Genomic DNA, 17545 nt, shown 5'->3' with positions numbered 1-17545 from the left:
ACTAGTCACAAAAAGTGAATTATTAGTAGCCGATGTATTACTGTTTAAACTATTTGTTGTTTGCTAACACAAGTCATTTAACCATGTGAAAGAACTGACTTGTGTTAGCAAACAACCTGGCATATTTGGGTAATTTTATAAACATGCTGCATAATCTTTCAATGAATTGTCTGGCCTAATTTAGTTCTAAATCATCTTGATTCCATCTTATTTAAATTAATGGAGATTATGTGTAGGGAGGAATTACTCAAGATTCAAAGAAGGAATGAGTGACTGCCAGTGGCAAAGAACAATTTATGCAGTTTGTATTTTCATTTTGGGGTTTGCTACATTGATTCTTCCAGCTGAAGACATAAGCTACTTTTCAAACTGAATATTGGCTTGCTTCTCTAGCAAAATGCAAGCTTCAAGGGAAGACATGAAGGACAAATTCAGATACCTCTAACATTCTCTCCCACACAGTTTTGTTTCTACCTTGAGTTCCATCCATAATGCTGGACTAGTCTCACAGCTACATAGCATGTGTATAGTAATTGAATGAGGAATTTGATATTAGCAAAATGTAATAAATCAATCGTCTTATTGTTGAAAGGAATATTAGTCAGTAGCAATTTTATTTCTTTCATTTTGTATATATAGTCTTGTAAATAAATTATAGGCGCATACAGACTGCCAAAAAGTGGCTTACCAGTGCCAGTAGTAGGGTTAGCGAGCGCGTACCATGTACACACTCCCTAACCCTAATACATGCTGCCAGCGGCATAATGGCGGCACCCTGTGTACATGGGTGCCGCCATTATGATGTCACAGCCACACTGTGTCCAAATGGCACAGTGCAGGTGTGACTTCTTCGCACTGCCCCAGGCCTCTTAGGGCAGCCTGGGCACGGCGTGCGAAGGAGCTCCAAAATGGAGCTCCTTCTTTTGGCACGCCTTGTTCCCGCAGCCACCAAACAGCTGCGGGAATGACACCAGGGAGAAAGTGGCCCCTTTCTCCCCTGGCTCTAACTCCCGGGGTGTCCAGGGGCATGAAGCCCCAAGGACTCTCTTTTTCCAGGCCACAAGGAAGCAGCATTTTGCTGCTTCTCCGTGGTCTGGAGAAGCGCCGGATTGTGGCTTCTGGGCTGCCAGTATGGCTGTTCTGGCCACAATTCTCCGGGGAAAGGGGCGAGTCTGTTCCACACCATTGTAATGAGTTATCACAAGTGTCAAGATTAAAAAAAATTTTTTTCAAAGAAAATGTTCTTACCATTCGTTGGATCATATATTCACTGCTTCTTTACTCCCTTTCCTGAATGAGACTTATTCTTTCTCCTCTTCCCTGCTACAGAAGCTCTAGGACAGTGATGGCAAATCTTTTAGAGACCAAGTACCCAAACCCACTTACTTATTGCAAAGTGTCACACCTCTCTGGCTTCCTAGCAAACTCTGTGCCGGGAAGATGGTGCATATGCCCACAAAGAGGGCTCTGAGTGCCACTTCTGGCATGTGTTCATAGGTTCGCCACCACTGCTCTAAGATCTCCTTTTCCCTTTCTCCGCTACCCAAAATACTTCTACTTGCACTCTTCTTGGGCTAGAATTATTTTTCACCTACATTACAAATTGCCATTTTCTAAATGTGAACAGAAATTGCCTTCATTGCAAACATGTAATAAGTGCTGTTATCCACTAACTAATATTTGACTTTTTTAAAAAAATATATCACAGGTATGGTGATATGCGGGTGACAATGGGATGTGAGATATTCAGCATGTGGCAAAATTTAGGTAAGATTACTTGTATGTTTTAGGATTAAAATACATATGTATGCTTTAATTGTAGAATTTTTTTAAAAAAAAATCTTGAATGTTTATACTTCTCCTCCAAAACTTTCCTAATGTTAGAGGTAAGCATCATCATTTAAATCATTAATATAGTTTAAAGTAAAATTCATGTTTTCAGATTGGCGATTGAATTACGGTAACCCTATGAATTCCATAGTGTTTTCTTTGGCAAGGAATATTCAGGAGTAGTCTGACTTTGCTTTCCTGTGAATAGAGCCTACAGCAGCTGGTATTTCTTGGAAGTCCCCTTCCAAGTATCCAAGGCCTGACCCTAGTTAGCTTTTAAGATCAGATGGGACCTGTGCCCACAGGATATTTAAATCTGTAGTATATTTTAAATTTTGGCTAGCAAGCATGGTCCGTGCTGGAAGATGAAATCAGGGATCCTGCCACTTGATACCCAAAACATATGGGAAGTAAGAGATAAGAAACTCTGCTCTAGTCCAATGGCAGTCAGTGGCTCTCATGATAGGATGACTGTAAACCAACTGTGACTATTAGCTTGATCTATAGAGGAGATATCCAAGATACCAAACCTATCCCAGATAGGTAATAGCTATTCCTAGCTATTACTCAGAGTAGGTTCACTACCTGCAGACATGGAAGCCACCAGCCACCATTATTTTAGTCAGCATACTGATTGTTCTGAGTGCTCCCCCTGCCATCTACAATGCAGAGCCAGAAATAGCACTGATTATTTGCACTCACATAAATTCCCATATATAATGTTTAAATGCATGCCCATATTGTACACATGCCAATCTATACCAACTTTTTCTACCCTGCTGCCTTTCAGATATATTGGATTGCCATTCCCATAGCAGGCTGTGGCAGCTACACATTGCTGAGAATTTTATTTTGGCCTTTTGTGTTAAGTGCATACTGGTGGGGCAGCGGTTAAATGCCTATGCTGCAGCCACTCACTCAAAACCTTAAAGTTGTGAGTTCAATATTAGCAAAAGGGCTCAGGCTCGACTCAGGCTTGCATCCTTCTGAGGTCGCTAAAATGAGTATCCAGATTGTTGGGGGCAATTAGCTGAAGTCCAAAACAAATGGAGGATCAAAAGTTGAGAACCACTGCTCTAGATCAATTTGTAGGTCTGGAGTACACAGGTCTGGAGTACACTTGGTTCAGTTTTTCATACATCTGTAGTCACTGTTTTCTAATACTCAGTTTCATGAAGATAGTTTCATTCACTTTGGTTTCATTTTCATTTTAGGAGAACACAAAGTCCATTTCATCCCAGCACTGATTGGTCCTTTTTTAGAAGTGACACTTATACCTCAGCCTGACCTACGGAATGTAATGATTCCTATTTTCCATGATATGATGGACTGGGAGCAAAGGCGCAGTGGCAACTTTAAACAGGTATTTATTCATTTGTTTATTGTCAATCAGAAGACAGATTGTATTTTTCCGCAGGATAGCAATCATACAGTGACATATATAACTTATTCCTGGCATGTTTTAACAATAAATAAATAGTTTTAGCCACAGTTGTTAAATAAATAAATATTTATTAAATGTGTATACTTCTTTCTCCCAAATGGGACCCATGGTGGCTCATGTATGAATCAAAACAGGATACATGAATTAAAAAGTAGTATTAAAAGATTTGTTTTACAAAAAAGCCCCCCACCCCAAAAAAACTAAACAATTAATGGTTTAAACCAATATAAAATCATTTAAAACTATAAGAACTATTAAAAATGCAGAAGAACCTCATCAAAGATGTTTCCACAAATAGATTTTTACCTGCTGGTAGAAAGGGAGTGCAGGAGCAGGCAGCCTAATCTCCCAAAGTAGAGAATTCCAAAGCCTGTGTCCTCACCAACCATGACTGTGAAGGTAGGGAGACTGAGAGAAAGTCCTCTCTGAGGATATTAACATTCAGGCAAGCTCCTGTGGGGAGATACACACTTTTAGGTTTGTTGGATCTAAGCTGTATAGGTCTCTAAAGGTCATGACTAGCACTTTGAATTTTGTCTAGGAATGAATCGATAGCAAGTGTCAGTGTTTCATTGAGGGAGTTGTAACCATCCATCCTACTTTCCCTGTAACAAATTATCTTTTTGAGTTTATGTACATGAAAACAGGGTTTCCAAAGTGAAAGATTCCCCCCCCCACACACACACACACACACACTAATACGGAGAAGTGTGTGCAGAGTCATCAATGATCATCTATAGCATTTTTGAACTGGGCCATGTATAGGCCCAATGAATTTCTCCCCATCTCTAACTAGAGATTCCAAGCCTTGACCTGAGGCTCTTAAATGGAAAGCACGTATTTTGCCACTAAGCTATGTTCTCTTTCCCTTAAGGGAAGCAGACAGGAGGCAAAACCACAATAATCTCTATTTCTTGCTTTAAAAACACAAACAAGCTAGCAAACAAAACCTAAATGAAACAATACGATGAAAAAGTAAAGTCTTTCAACATACAATATTTTAAAAATAATTTTTTAGTTCCTCTGTTTATTCTGTATTATTATTATCACACAGGTGTGGTTCCTCCACTTATAGCACTTGTAGAAGATTGAAGGTTCTTTTCCTTATACCTGTCAGTCTGAATCTATCAGGATTTTCTAGGAGTTGCCATGCTGGTCACCTATGCCCCCAAAGTTTCAAAGGCCAGTTTTATCCAATAGTCAGATCAACATCAGTATTCTCTTTAAATATTCTCAAGCTTTCGTCTAGCAGGAAATTAACTGGAGAACAAGTGGCAGCTTTTATACTAAGACTTATTATAGTAACACAATAGAAATATGCTGTCTTCCATGGCACAGCTTACCTTCACAGAAAGACATTTAAGAGATAATCTCTTTGTTTTGAAATATATTTTTAATTGCAGAAATCTTTCCAGAACAGGATAATACAGATATTGTATTCCTTTCAACCAATATTTGTTAGTTCAGTTGAAAGGAATAGTCTTCATTTTTTTCTGATTCTTGCTGGGACTTGTACGTTAGGGAGAGGCCATCAGAATGTCCAGCCCAAGAGCGCCAATGACTTATCAAACAACAAACCCAGGATTCCATAGTATGCAGCCATGCCAATTTAAGTGGCATAATAGCGCTATAATTGTGTGGAGTGAAAGGCCGTTTCTTTTTTTCCCCTTTTTTTTTGAAGCAAATATTTATATAGATACACAGACGTTCATACATCGTACATATTGTTTTCCCAAAGTGATGCTATCCTAACCCATTTGTCCTCATATTGTTGCGAAGATCTGTTATTTTTAGACATTGATAATATGTCCAGAGTTGCGAGATCATTCAGTTGTGCAACCCATTCCCTTATTGTAGGGGTTCTACTAGATTTCCAATATTTTGCCCAGGTCAGCCTAGCGGCTGTTATCATATATAATAGAGTACTAATCTCGTCTTGGACCAAGTTATCCTGAATTCCATCCGTAATGTTCAACAAAAACAATTCAGGATTCAGAGGTACATTCTTCTTCAGGGTACATACAATATTTTTATGGATATTTTTCCAAAACTTCTTGACAAGCTCACACTGCCACCAAAGGTGGTAAAAAGAACCGCCTTTTTCTTGTCTGTTTCTTGTCTGTTGCACTCCATAAAATGAGTACCCAGCTTGTTGGAGGCAATTGGCTTACAGATTGTAAACTGCTTAGAAATTGCTGAATTCCATATTAAGCAGAAATGTAAATGCTACTGCTATTGCTACTCCAAAGCAGGAAACAGATACAGTTGTATTCATGTCTTTCTGGTAGGCTTCCCATAGGCAACTGGCTGACTACTGTACACTTAGAATATTGAACAGAAGAGGCATCTAGCCTTATGCAGCTCTTCATATATTCTCAGAAAATACAAGGGGATGCTGAAAGGTTCTTGGCCCAACCAGTAAGGGAATGACCTAGAGTCATGAAACTTGGGCCCGTTACAGACGGGCCTGAAAATACCGACTGGGTCCGTCCCAACCCTAATACGGACCCGGTCCATATAAAATGGCGGCAGCCGTGCCACACAGCCGCCACCATTACGACGTCATGACCACGCTGCCTCCAAATGAGGCGGCGCGGACGTGACGTCTTTACGCTGCGTGAGGGTGCCTAGAGCGCCCTTTCCGTGGTGCAAGAAGGAGCTCCGAAACGGAGCTCCTTCTGGAGTTTGCGTCGCTAGGCACAGCCTTTACATGGCTGCGCCCAGCGATGCAAAGAGAAAGGGACAAAGCGGCCCCTTTCTCCTCCTCCCCGCCGTTGCCGGGTGTCCTTGGGGCTTGAAGCCCCAAGGACACCCCTTTCCAGGCTGTGGGGAAGCGGCCTTTTGCCGCTTCCTCGCAGCCTGCAAAGTGGCGGATTGGGGCCTCAGAGGCTGCCAGTCTGGCAGCTGAGGTCCCAATACAGCGGGGAAAGGGACAGGTGCAGGCCGCCCCAAACGGGTGGTCTGTAACCCGCCTTACATTCTATTCACCCCAAAGTTCAACTCACTTGACACATTATTTCTAAAGTTTCTTTAACCCTTCTCCCCAAAATAAAATAAAAATAATCTGATGTCTGGTCACTGAAATACTGCTCTGGTGCTGCTATCACCTCTGACTCAATCAAAAATTTCCTTCCTTTCAAACTCTTTTTAAGGTTTGGAAGCAGGAAATAGAGGGAGTGGGGTCTGATAAATAGGGTGGATGTTATTTGCATTCAAACCCAAAATTCTTCAAAATATCCATTGCCAGCTAGCCATTTTTCCTTCAGTGCCTCCTTTAATAGGCACAGCAAGTTAGGTCCAAAACACACTGCAGAAATAACCCAGTTTGAGACCATTTTAATTGCCCTAGCCCAATGCTAGGGATTCTGGAACTGTAGTTTTGTGATAGATTTAGCCTTCTCTGATTTAGCCGTCAGAGAGCTCTAGTGCCACAATGATCTATAATTCCCAGGATTCCCTAGCACTGAGCCAGGACAGTTAAAGCAGTCTCAAACTGTGTTTTGGACCTTCGAGTACTATTCTGCATTAACTGTTTGGCCCTTCTGGAGATAGTAAAGCATTCAATTACACTCCTTATCCCAAAAAACTATGGCCATGACCTTTTCCTATTGAGCTTTGAGTCTTGAATTTCTTCAGCCATCCTGTCACTGCAAGAACTATTGTTTGGCCTCTGGGTCATAGTGATGTAACCATGCTTAATCAACAGTGATGAGGAGTTCGAAGAAAATTATCAGTGGATCAAATGTTGCAAAATCTGTGTTTCTAGTCAGAATTCAGACATTTTGGCACCCACCTGACTGACCACTTCTGCATAGCCATCTACTCATGAACTATAAATCCAACACATTCCTAGGATATCTTTAATACCTCAGCAATTGTATCTGAGATTTGATGATCTGCCAAAATCAGGTCATGAACACGCCCAATAGTTGCATCTTTGCTGCCTCTTTGGTTTTAAAATCCTCATGCTGAAAGTTGGCATAGCACTTCTTCACAGCTGAGTATGGCAATCACTTGTCAGTCAGTGTTTGCATCATACATACACTCATGGATTTCATTTGGAGTTTTCTTCTGCAGGAAGAACTTCATGACATCCTGAAGTTCAGCACTTGAAAATTCCACACTTATCCACACTTCTTGTTGCCATTAATGATCTGAAAAATATCAGGAACTAGTGCTTCAGTTCTGCATATTGGCAGTTTACAATACAAAAGAACACTACTTCAAGCTAGGGTAACAAAATTATGTTCAGATTGTTGGGCCAAAAACTTTTCAGCATGCTTTCATAGTTATATCACCTCACTAGCATGGTCACATCTGAGAAAGCAATTGAAATAAGAAAATAATATCCCTCAACAGAAGATAAACAGTGGTTTAACTTGCTTGAAACAATAATTCTTCCAAAAGGCTCATTTTGAAATGCTTAGTTGTAAGGAATGTAGCTTAAGAATTGTACTAATGGGAACACAGTTGTGAAGACAAAGGTCTGTCATGATCATTAACATACTTTAAGATTCATATTTCTAGAAGGTGACCCTTTTGGCATGCCAAGTCATGCCATAGTCTGAATCTCCCCCCCCCCCCCCTGTTACTGAAGCAGCCTTAGACATGCCAAGTAAGGAAGTATTAAATACACCATCTGCTATTGCAGATTTGTATTCTGCTTCTTGGTGTCGCTTCAAGCCATTTTTCTATGTTCCCTTTCCTGCTGCTGCCAATGAAGCAAAGCAAAAGCATTTGAATTAGTGAGGTGAAATGGCAAAATAACAGGAGCAGAATTCACATAAATATCTGAGGGGGAAAACAGAGGCATGAAAGTGGACCAGTGAATGTAAAATAAACAGGCTACCATAAATTGTCAGTTATATGAGTGTTAAAGCAAAGAAACAATTCTCATATAAGCAGTGTAAAGACATTATGATTTCTCTCTGCATTATGCATTCTTATTAAAGATATCAGCTATCATTCATTCTTTATTAACTGTACAGCAGGCCTTCCCTTTAATTTTTCATTCACTAATTATCTCTATTACTTCACAGGAGACAATTTTCCCATGCAATATTAACTACACAGAACCACCTTGTTAGAATTTCTTGATAACAAAATGTAACCCTAATTGTGTTTAAGCAATGAGCATTAGCCATGGAACTCATACTCCTCAACTGCTCTTGTTTGCTGGAATGAAAATTAAGTACATTTTCTCACTTGTCCAAATTCAGTTGGAGACAGAGTAGGTTTGGGTATTTGACCATCAAGCAGCATGGAAGAAACACATATCAACATAATGTTCATATAGAGATTTGATGAGGAAAGGAAGGTGGGAAATGGTGCTTTTGTGCTAAGAATTATATTATGCCTTTTATTTCCAGCCTTGGGATGGGATTTTCAGACAGAGGAGTTAAGACCACTGCTTTTATTTGGCTCTGTAATAGCTGCCTTGTAGTAATAACAAAAGCCTGTAGCTTAAAAGCATAATATTCCATTTAAATCAGCATAGACGTATCATATATAAAATGGTTACTGCCTTTCAAAGTAGAGAGAGTGAACAATGTGGCAAAGCTTACATTCTTCATTTAGTACGGCAGAGAACATGTCCCCAGTATTTTGATCAAGAAATTGATTTATACCACTGAACACCTTATATATGTACACATGTTCCTTACAGGTAGAAGCAAAATTGATTGACAAATTGGATAGCTTGATGTCAGAAGGAAAAGGTGATGAAACATACCGGGAACTCTTCAATAGTATGTGAGTAGTACATGTGCTTTAAAAGTCAGCTTGGAGAATTATTTTTCTGTGCAGAGCTACTGGAGTTGTAGTTGACTGCTATGAAGGTGATAGTTCCTATCTTTCATTATCTTTATCAGGATGAGTGAACAAATAAGTGAACAAATCTTGTGTCATTAATTATTAAGATCTACTGTAGGGGGATGTTGTACTATGTGAGAGCTAGTTCTTTTCTCATTCATTTAATTGTATAATCAGGGAAAGCTGGAAATAGAAATGCTTAAACTAGATTTCAAACAATAGCCTGTATTTTTTATGTTTTGTTTTGTTTTTACATTCATCACCTTTGGGAAGGCATTTCACAGTGAAATAGTTATAGATAAATTGGATTTTAATTTTTGTTCAGTTTTCTGACCTAGAAATTATATATTGAAAGTATTTAAGCATACCACCATAGAATATAGACTAATGGTTGTAATGCTCTGAAATCATAGAAATGAACTGAAATACAGTTATTCAAACCTTGGTATAATAGAAAGAATGGATGCACAAAGCAATTTTATTTCAACTGAAGAGTTAGGAAGAGTGAAATAATTGGGATTAAAAGGACTGTTTGTGGATTGGCTTGTGCCCATAATTTTTAGTCTCCCAAATATTGATTTAATTTCAGTTTTCCACTCGAAATGAGTCTGTGATACATCTAGACTAATCCAAAGATGTGCCTTGTATAATCTATTCTCAAAAGAGTTAATCAGAAAGAAATTAAGAAGAGTACTTCAGAAAGCTTATCTAATAAAACAAAGTACTGTACTTGAGCTTGTTTTTATTTCCCTTGTTCCTCAAAGTATTTGAGTTTGTTTTTATTTTTCTTAAAGACCACCCAAATCATCATGATTTGTAATACAGTCATCCCTTGCTATCTGCAGACTTGCCATCCACTCATTCAAGCATCTGCACACAGCAAGCCCCCATTGTCCCCAGTGGCAGTACGGCTGTATGCACTCTCCACCACTCAGAACAATGGGGGCTGCCCCTAATGGCAGCGTGGCTACATGCACGCGCCACCATTGAAGTCCCATTTTTCTTAATGGTGGAATGGCCATGTGTATGCGCCACCACTGAGGACAACGAAATTTGAGTGTCTGTGGACGTTGGTATCCATGGGGGGGCATCCAGCATGGATACCAAGGGCTGACTGTATTTAAAGATATTATGGCAGAAATAGAAACAGATGCTTTGACTCAAGTAAATGTCAATCAGACAAAGGAGGCTAGGGGCCATCGAAGTATCTTCATGTACAACGCAGCAGTTCCCAGGATAGGAAGGTGGTTTTATAAGCCAATGAATAAGCTAGTTTTTGTAAACTGCACAAAATCCATGGTAATTTAAATCTCAAGTTTGCTTTCAAGGCCCCAAAGACAAAAACTTTGAGAGGGGAAGCCAAAGAGGCTACTTTCCCTTAAAACATCTTCTTCTCTAAAGCAAAGAACAGTTCATTTGTCCTCTACTTTGCTCTAGGTTAGTGGGTCTCAAACTCTGATCCTCCAGGTGTTTGAGGCTTCATTTTCCAGAATTCCTGAAGATTAGCCTTATTATTTGAGACCTCTGGGAGTTGAAGTCTAAAACCAGGGTTTGAGAACCACTGATCTAGTTCATATTTTTCCTATGATACATGTGTAATCTAACCAATCCTTAACAAAATGCACTTTGCATTGATTTCATACAGTATGTATGAATTTGTATGAGGGAGAAAGAGAGAAGCAACAAATTCAATCCCACAAACCCCAGCTCTGAACACTGGGTTTAGAACTAAGTTTTTAAAAAGATTTTTAAAAAAAAGTCTGACACATGCATATGCTTTTGCCACTATTGAATAATATGGAGGGGGTGACAACACACTTTTCTTTTATATAATCCACGGGGTGAACCTGGAATTGAACCCCAATGTATGGACAGGGTCCACTGTAGTCTGAAGACAAGGGACAGAAGAGAGAAACACTGGGACATTTCAAAATCAGCTCAAACAGTGGGACAACAGAGAATTAATTGGGGCTGTCTTTGTCAAATAAGGCTAATTTGAGAGTATAGTATAGCCCTACTACTTTCTCCATTTCCCTGGTACAGTTCTTTTTGAAGCAGTTCATAAGCACTAGAGGAACTTAGTGATTTCAGAAACAAATCACAGATGTCATCTTCCATTTTTATTTTAAAACATTAAGGTTGGGGCATGCTGCTACTTATTCTGTTGCAATGAAATATCCCATAAAATTGCAGCTATCAATCTTCTGGCAGTTGTCATCTAGGGAGGCCTGAAAGGTCACAGATATATCTTGCTTGAAATAGAGGTGTCTCTCTAGATTGGTACTAAAATATAGGAGTGTAGGGTTTATTACTTGCACAGGCCAGTTATTGGTATTGTTCCACTTTACCACTTTTTAAATTGAAACATGGACATTTAAAAACAATGCTGCCCTGGCATAAAAAAAAAACAGTAGAAGTACATGAGTATTTTAAATGTTGCCATTCATTATTAGATTAGAGTATTTTGAACTGCAAATATTTGCTTTGTGTTTTTAAAGCCTTTTTTTCCTTCATATAAATATTCCATTTTAAAATAGTTCTCTCAGGAATTTTCTGTAACCTAGAAAGAACTGCCCAGACCATCTTTAGATTCAAGTTCATGTGATGCTGAGTGGGGCAGCCTTTTTGTAAACAAACAAACAAACAAGCTTCCTTTATATACCACTTCATACCGCCTAAGCAGTGTCTAAGAGGTTTACAACTGTAAGCTAACTTTCCCCTCCCCACCTTACATAAATTATACAATGCAAATAGGCAGATAGTTATTTATTAAAAACAGAACTACAGCATGTGGTTCCAAATACAAGTGCTGTGCACACTGAGAAATATGATTTATTGAAATACTCAAATGGCTCTAAATTTGGCAAAGAAAAGAACCCTTATAATTTGCTGCTATCAATAGATATTTGAATATCTACTAAGGACTTCCTAAAGATGTTTCTGAATTTATTGCAGGAACTATATAATTGACTAGAGATCCAGCCTGACATAGTGATTTCATGCTGGGCTACGACTCTGAAGACCAGGGTTTGATTCCTAGCCATGACACCCACTGGGTTACCTTGGACAAGTCACATTCTCTCAGCTTCAGAGAAAGGCAATGGCAAATCTCCTCTGAACAAATCTTGCCTAGAAAACCCCATGATAGTTTCACTTTATGGTGAACCTTAGGGTCATCATAAGTTGGAAACGATTTGAAGGCACACAACAGCAGTAACAAATATAATTGACTGTGTCAATTTTTATACAGTATTGCCAGCCAATTTCTATATAGTATTTTAAAGGCCCTTAGGGAAATAGACCCTCCTTTTTGAATTACTATTCCACATGCTTCTTGTTGTTCTTGCCATTGTACATTTGTTTGCCTTTCTTCTGGGCATAATTAGTACCATGTCCAAGAATTTCTTTTTGGTGAAAATTGCTGCTTTTTATCCCATTGTTCACTATCTATTTAGTTCTTGTGCAGAAGAATGAAAAGGTTCAAAACTTTCTCTCTGCTGGGAAAAATTACAAGATTTTTTTTTTTTTACAGATTTTGATAATTTGTTAAAATCATTTCAGGCCTCACTTTTAAAAAAAATTGAATAGTTTTTACATTTAAAAACAGTACTTTGTGTAAAGTATATTTTTAGCCCCAAAATGTACCTTACGTGCAAAAATAATATTTGCGATTACAGCATTCTGATGAAAAAAGCACACTTGTGTTTTTGTTTTTATGCAAAGGCAAAAAAAGATCTCATAGCAGCTGATTTTTTATGAGGCATCTCAATGTGGATTAGAGTATTAACCGCATTCTTTACATCATATTAAGAGCTTCCAGCACTTCTTGATCTTCAGTAGGAGATGAGCAACCCCCACAATTTTTATCAACTGCCACCATCTAATAATGTTTGCACCAAGTTTCAGTGACTTAGTATGACATCACTGAAGGATTTAACTTGCCCCTTGTCCACCTCTTAATCTGCAGACTTCTCCTTCTTACCCACAGGAGTTGCGGGAATCCTATAGACATCCACATACATGCCAAGCAAAGGCTTGTGCAGAGAGAGTGGAATGAGGGAGATTCTTTAAAAGACAGCTTTTATTTTAACTCATCAATTTAACATTAGCAAAGTGTATCTTGTACATTAAGGCATCTTTCTTCAAGCTTTACTTAGAAGTAATGTCAAAGCTATTAGAAAACAGTCTTAAATCACATTCAGTCCAGGTTAGAAAGAAAATACATCTCCCAATGTGACTATTTAAACATGCCTATTCTACTCATGATACAGATAGTATTCTGGTTCTTCAGAAACTCCCTGGAAACTGGGAGTCTGTCTGGATCTCCTTGTCCAGCCTAGAACCTGGCTTCCCTAGCAATAGTGAGGGAGATAGCACCTCCCCATCAGCCTCAAAGGTTTCTCAGAGTCTCTCACAGGCCTTGCAGCATTTAGAAACTCACATCTTTCACACAAGCTGATCATCTCCATCAGGCGAATGTCTTTTATAACCTCTCATCTTCAGAACATCAGGAAGCTTCCACACTTCTCACAAGCTGGTCATCAACACTGGTTAATTGTTTCTTGATATCTCTGTGAATTCTATGTGATGGTGACCCTAATAAATACAATCCAACCCATCGTATCATTCGCCCTTTGATGACCTAGAAGTGAGCCCACACCTCTCAGCTATCTTGCCATGATAATGGCAGAGTCCATTATCATGTATCACTACCTCAGAAAGAACAGATGAGCAGCCACCAACAGAGAGGAGAAACAGTAGCAGCATTGGGAGGCTCCAGAAATTGGGAGTGGGCCCCTTAGTAGGTGGTTACAGCTTCATGAGCTGCCAATTTTTAGGGTAGAGAAAGACAGGGAGCCACTAGCAGATACAAAAATTCAACGAAATGAAAGTGAATTTTGAAAGACTTTACAAGAATACATTTTTGTTATTAAAGAAGCACCCCAGAAAATTTGCTCTCAGTTCAATAAATATAAGTCAGTCAACACATTATCCACATTACATTAGCCATTGCTGGGGTGCTATGGTTTAATCTTCATTTGACAGTTTTCTGTTTACATTCTTGTGTCCCTTGACATGTTCATGTGTTGACTGATGGATGGAGTTATACTTTGTATTTGAGATGGGTCCAACATTGCACTTTCCCCAAAAAAATTCAGCATCTTCTTTAGTCTTTTTGAATTTATATGACCTCAGTAATGGCTGTTTCAATGTTTGAAGTGATCTAGAATTCTTAAAAGTTGTTTTGTTTTTTTTACTTCAGTTGGTTTTAGATAGGATTATTAATATCTGAAATATGGAATATTCCAATAATAAGCAAAATAAACAAAACAGAAAAAAGATATGAACTGAAGAAAATTCAGGAATTTGGGCGCTCTGGCATAATAAAATAGTTTAATGGATGTTTTGCTGTTGTTGTGATATAACCTTTAGATAATTTGATGTTTTTATGATACGTATTTTAGATATGATTGCCATTGTATGGAGATTTTCGGATTGTAATCCTGCTTCGATCCATTGGGAGAAGCGGGAAAATACAAATAAAATTTATTTATTTATTTATTTATTTATTTATTACAGTAGATCCTTGTTATACGCTGGGGTTTGGTTCCAAGATCCCCCGTGTATAACAAAATCCGTGTATGCTCAAGTCCCATTAAGTATAATGACATAGCAAAATGGTGTCCCTAATAAAAAATGGAACATCAAGGTAAATTTATACTTTTTTGGAACATTTTCAAACCGTGTATGCTTAAATCCGTGTATAAAAAATCCGTGTATAAGAAGGACCGACTGTATATCTGTATGAAAACTTGGGGCTGAAACAGATTGGCTCAAAACACTGGCTTCCCGGGGGCATGGAGTTCAGACACCTCATGCCCCCAAGATACTCAAAAGCTGCACAGCTGCCTAGATGTGGGCCAACTTTTGGGTGCTCTGGCAGCGTGGCATTTACACGGCACAAGCCACAGGAACACCATAAAGTTGCAGTGGGGCAAGAAAAGCCAGCTTTTTGCCAATGGAAAAAGGAATGGCAATTTGCCGCTTCTTTTTGGGCTGGCAAAAAGGCAGATTGGGACTGTGATATATGGTTGATGCGGCTGAAATCTGGCTTTCTTGGGGGTGGCTTCAAGCTGTCCCAATTAAAAAAAACCCACTTGTTTTGCTCCAAAATGACCACTAGGGGTTGTGGGTGGCATTTCCACCACATTTGGAAGTGCCCTGAACAACCAAAGTTTCGAAAACTTTGCATCATTTTTGAAAAACAGTTACCTCTGTGAATGCAGAAGGCATTTCCATAACATGTTGAGCCTCCCCATCCCTTTATGCTGCAGAGAAGGCTTTTTTGAAAGGGAACAGGAAGTGACTTCTGTTCATGTCTTGTTTTTAGAAAACAGCATCATCTCAAATGGCCCAGGAAGGCCCAAAAGCATGGTGAAAGTGCCCCTGTGCCCCCTACAAGGTGTTTGGGGGGGGGGGGGAGAAAAAACTTTTGATTTTATTTATTTATTTATTTATTTTGTGGAGGTGGCTGTAGTGAGAAGATGTGCCCCAGTGATCATCTGGGTGACCAAATCAGCCCCATAGCCTTTGAAAGTTTCCCACCACTGCCATAAGCCAATCAAACTTTGTACTCAAGTAGGGTCAGACTCAGTGTGCTGCCTGAGGGAGAGGCTAAGTTGGAAAGGGTTTTCGACTATATCTAAGGTAATCAGGCTGGTTTAGAAGTTGCAGGACTGGCTGTATGGCATATACAGTGCTATTATGTGGTGGGTGCACAGCAGCCCCTGGTGTCTGCATCTTGAAGCAGTTGCCTTATTTTGCCTCCTAGTAAGAGCCAGGTTTGTACTCAGGTACAGATAGCTGAATACAAATACCTACATGGTGTTTCAGTTTGGAATGATACATGTACATACCAATTATGTTACTTTCCTCTCTGAAATACAAGAGGCATGGGTCATTCTCCAACCTATACCCATACATTTTAAGTGAAAAGCAGAAGCATTTGTGCATCCTTTGAATCCTTTGCCTCCTTTGCAACTGATGTGGTAGAAATATATCGATATTTTGATTTCTGAAACCGCAAAGAATATGAAGATTAAAATCCACTCTTATTTGTTTACATTTTATTTCTATTCCACCCCCACCCACCCCCCAGCCGCCCCATAAATCTACCTGTGCTCAGCTTGTACTGTTCTGATGTGGATGTTTGGAGAGCAGAAAGACCCCTGGAAAAGGATCAAAGAAAATCTGGATAAAATATTACAGCAAACATGTAAAAGAGTTTCTCCCTCATAGTATGCAGGGAGAGAATGTCAGCATAGCTTCACTTCCTGCCTTTCTCTCTAGATCTTGCCTAAGGTAGCTGAAAATTGTATTTGAGAAGCCCTTTTGTTATAAATGTTTGCTTTGTGCATTATCTTTAAAAGGTCAGTGATGCAAAGGTTTTGTATGAGTTCTTGAACTTCCCTTGCACATACATATTTGAGATGAAAATATAAACGGAAAGTAAACCCTGTGATTTAAACAGGCTAATCAATATCCGTTCTGAGAGATTCTAGCAGCTCTTATTTTGAGATGCGCTCTCACCTTCAGCAAGTCTTTGATATTTAGTGGCAGGGAAACATTCAGGTTAGAGTTCCATAATCTTTCACCATTTCTAAATGAATTCAACACCTTTCATTTAATAACTTTGAAATATGAAGCAGCTTTGTGTTCCTTGCGGCTTTTTGTGTTTATGTTGCAGATATGTTTGCTGGAAGACCCCAGGTAAACTCCAGTATGTCTGAAGTGGAAGCTCAGGATTGTATGCCAAGAAACTGCCCTTGGCTGCCACTTTCCAGCCATGGAATGTGTTGTTGTTTTTATGTGTTGTCAAGTTGGCTTTGACCTTTGGCAATTCTGTGAATGAGAGATCTGGAAGAGCTCTTGTTATTAACAGCCCTGCTCAGGTCTTGAAGAATCAGGTTGTGGCTTTCTTTACCGAGTCAATCCATGTGTAACGAGGTCTTCCTCTTTCACTAGTGCCTTCAACTTCACCAAGCATTATCACCTTTTCCAATGAGCCATGTTATCTCATAATATGTCCAGAATATGATAGTTCCAATTTAGTAATTTAGGCTTCAATGGCTCTATTTGCTATAGGATCATTTATTTGGTTTTTTTGGCAGAGCCTGGTATCTGTGGAACACTCCTTGAGAACCACATTTCAGATGCATTGATTTTCTTATTGTCAGTTTTCTTTATTGTTCACAACCATACAAAGAAATCGTAAATACAGTGGCATGGATGGTCTTTATACTTGTGGGTCTTAACTCGTTCCTTCATAGCTGTCCTTGTCAGGCATATTCTTCTTCTGCTTTCTTGAGCACAGTTCCCATTCTGTTTTATGACTTACTCTATGTATATGTCGGTCATACATTTTTAAATTATATAAATCCTCCATGGTCATTATTTCTT

At 39.1% G+C, this 17545-nt stretch overlaps 1 protein-coding gene across 5 annotated transcripts in view; it reads left to right on the top strand.

The window, feature by feature from the left end:
- DOCK4 (dedicator of cytokinesis 4) overlaps positions 1 to 17545 on the top strand; it is a 311504-nt gene that overhangs the window by 234097 nt on the left and 59862 nt on the right. For all 5 annotated transcript variants that reach the window (XM_089524305.1, XM_089524307.1, XM_089524306.1 and 2 more), the window contains exons 30-32: positions 1709 to 1767; positions 3045 to 3193; positions 8940 to 9025. In XM_089524305.1, coding sequence (XP_089380431.1) covers positions 1709 to 1767; positions 3045 to 3193; positions 8940 to 9025 — 294 coding nt within the window. The remainder of the gene's footprint in view (positions 1 to 1708; positions 1768 to 3044; positions 3194 to 8939; positions 9026 to 17545) is intronic.

This window comes from Sceloporus occidentalis, unplaced genomic scaffold, assembly GCF_023333645.1.
Source record: "Sceloporus occidentalis isolate IW3139 unplaced genomic scaffold, rSceOcc1.0.p SCAF_5, whole genome shotgun sequence".
NCBI classification, from domain to species: Eukaryota; Metazoa; Chordata; class Lepidosauria; order Squamata; family Phrynosomatidae; genus Sceloporus; species Sceloporus occidentalis.
The sequence above is the reverse complement of the archived record's forward strand: the minus strand, read 5'-3'. Positions and strand labels throughout refer to the sequence as shown.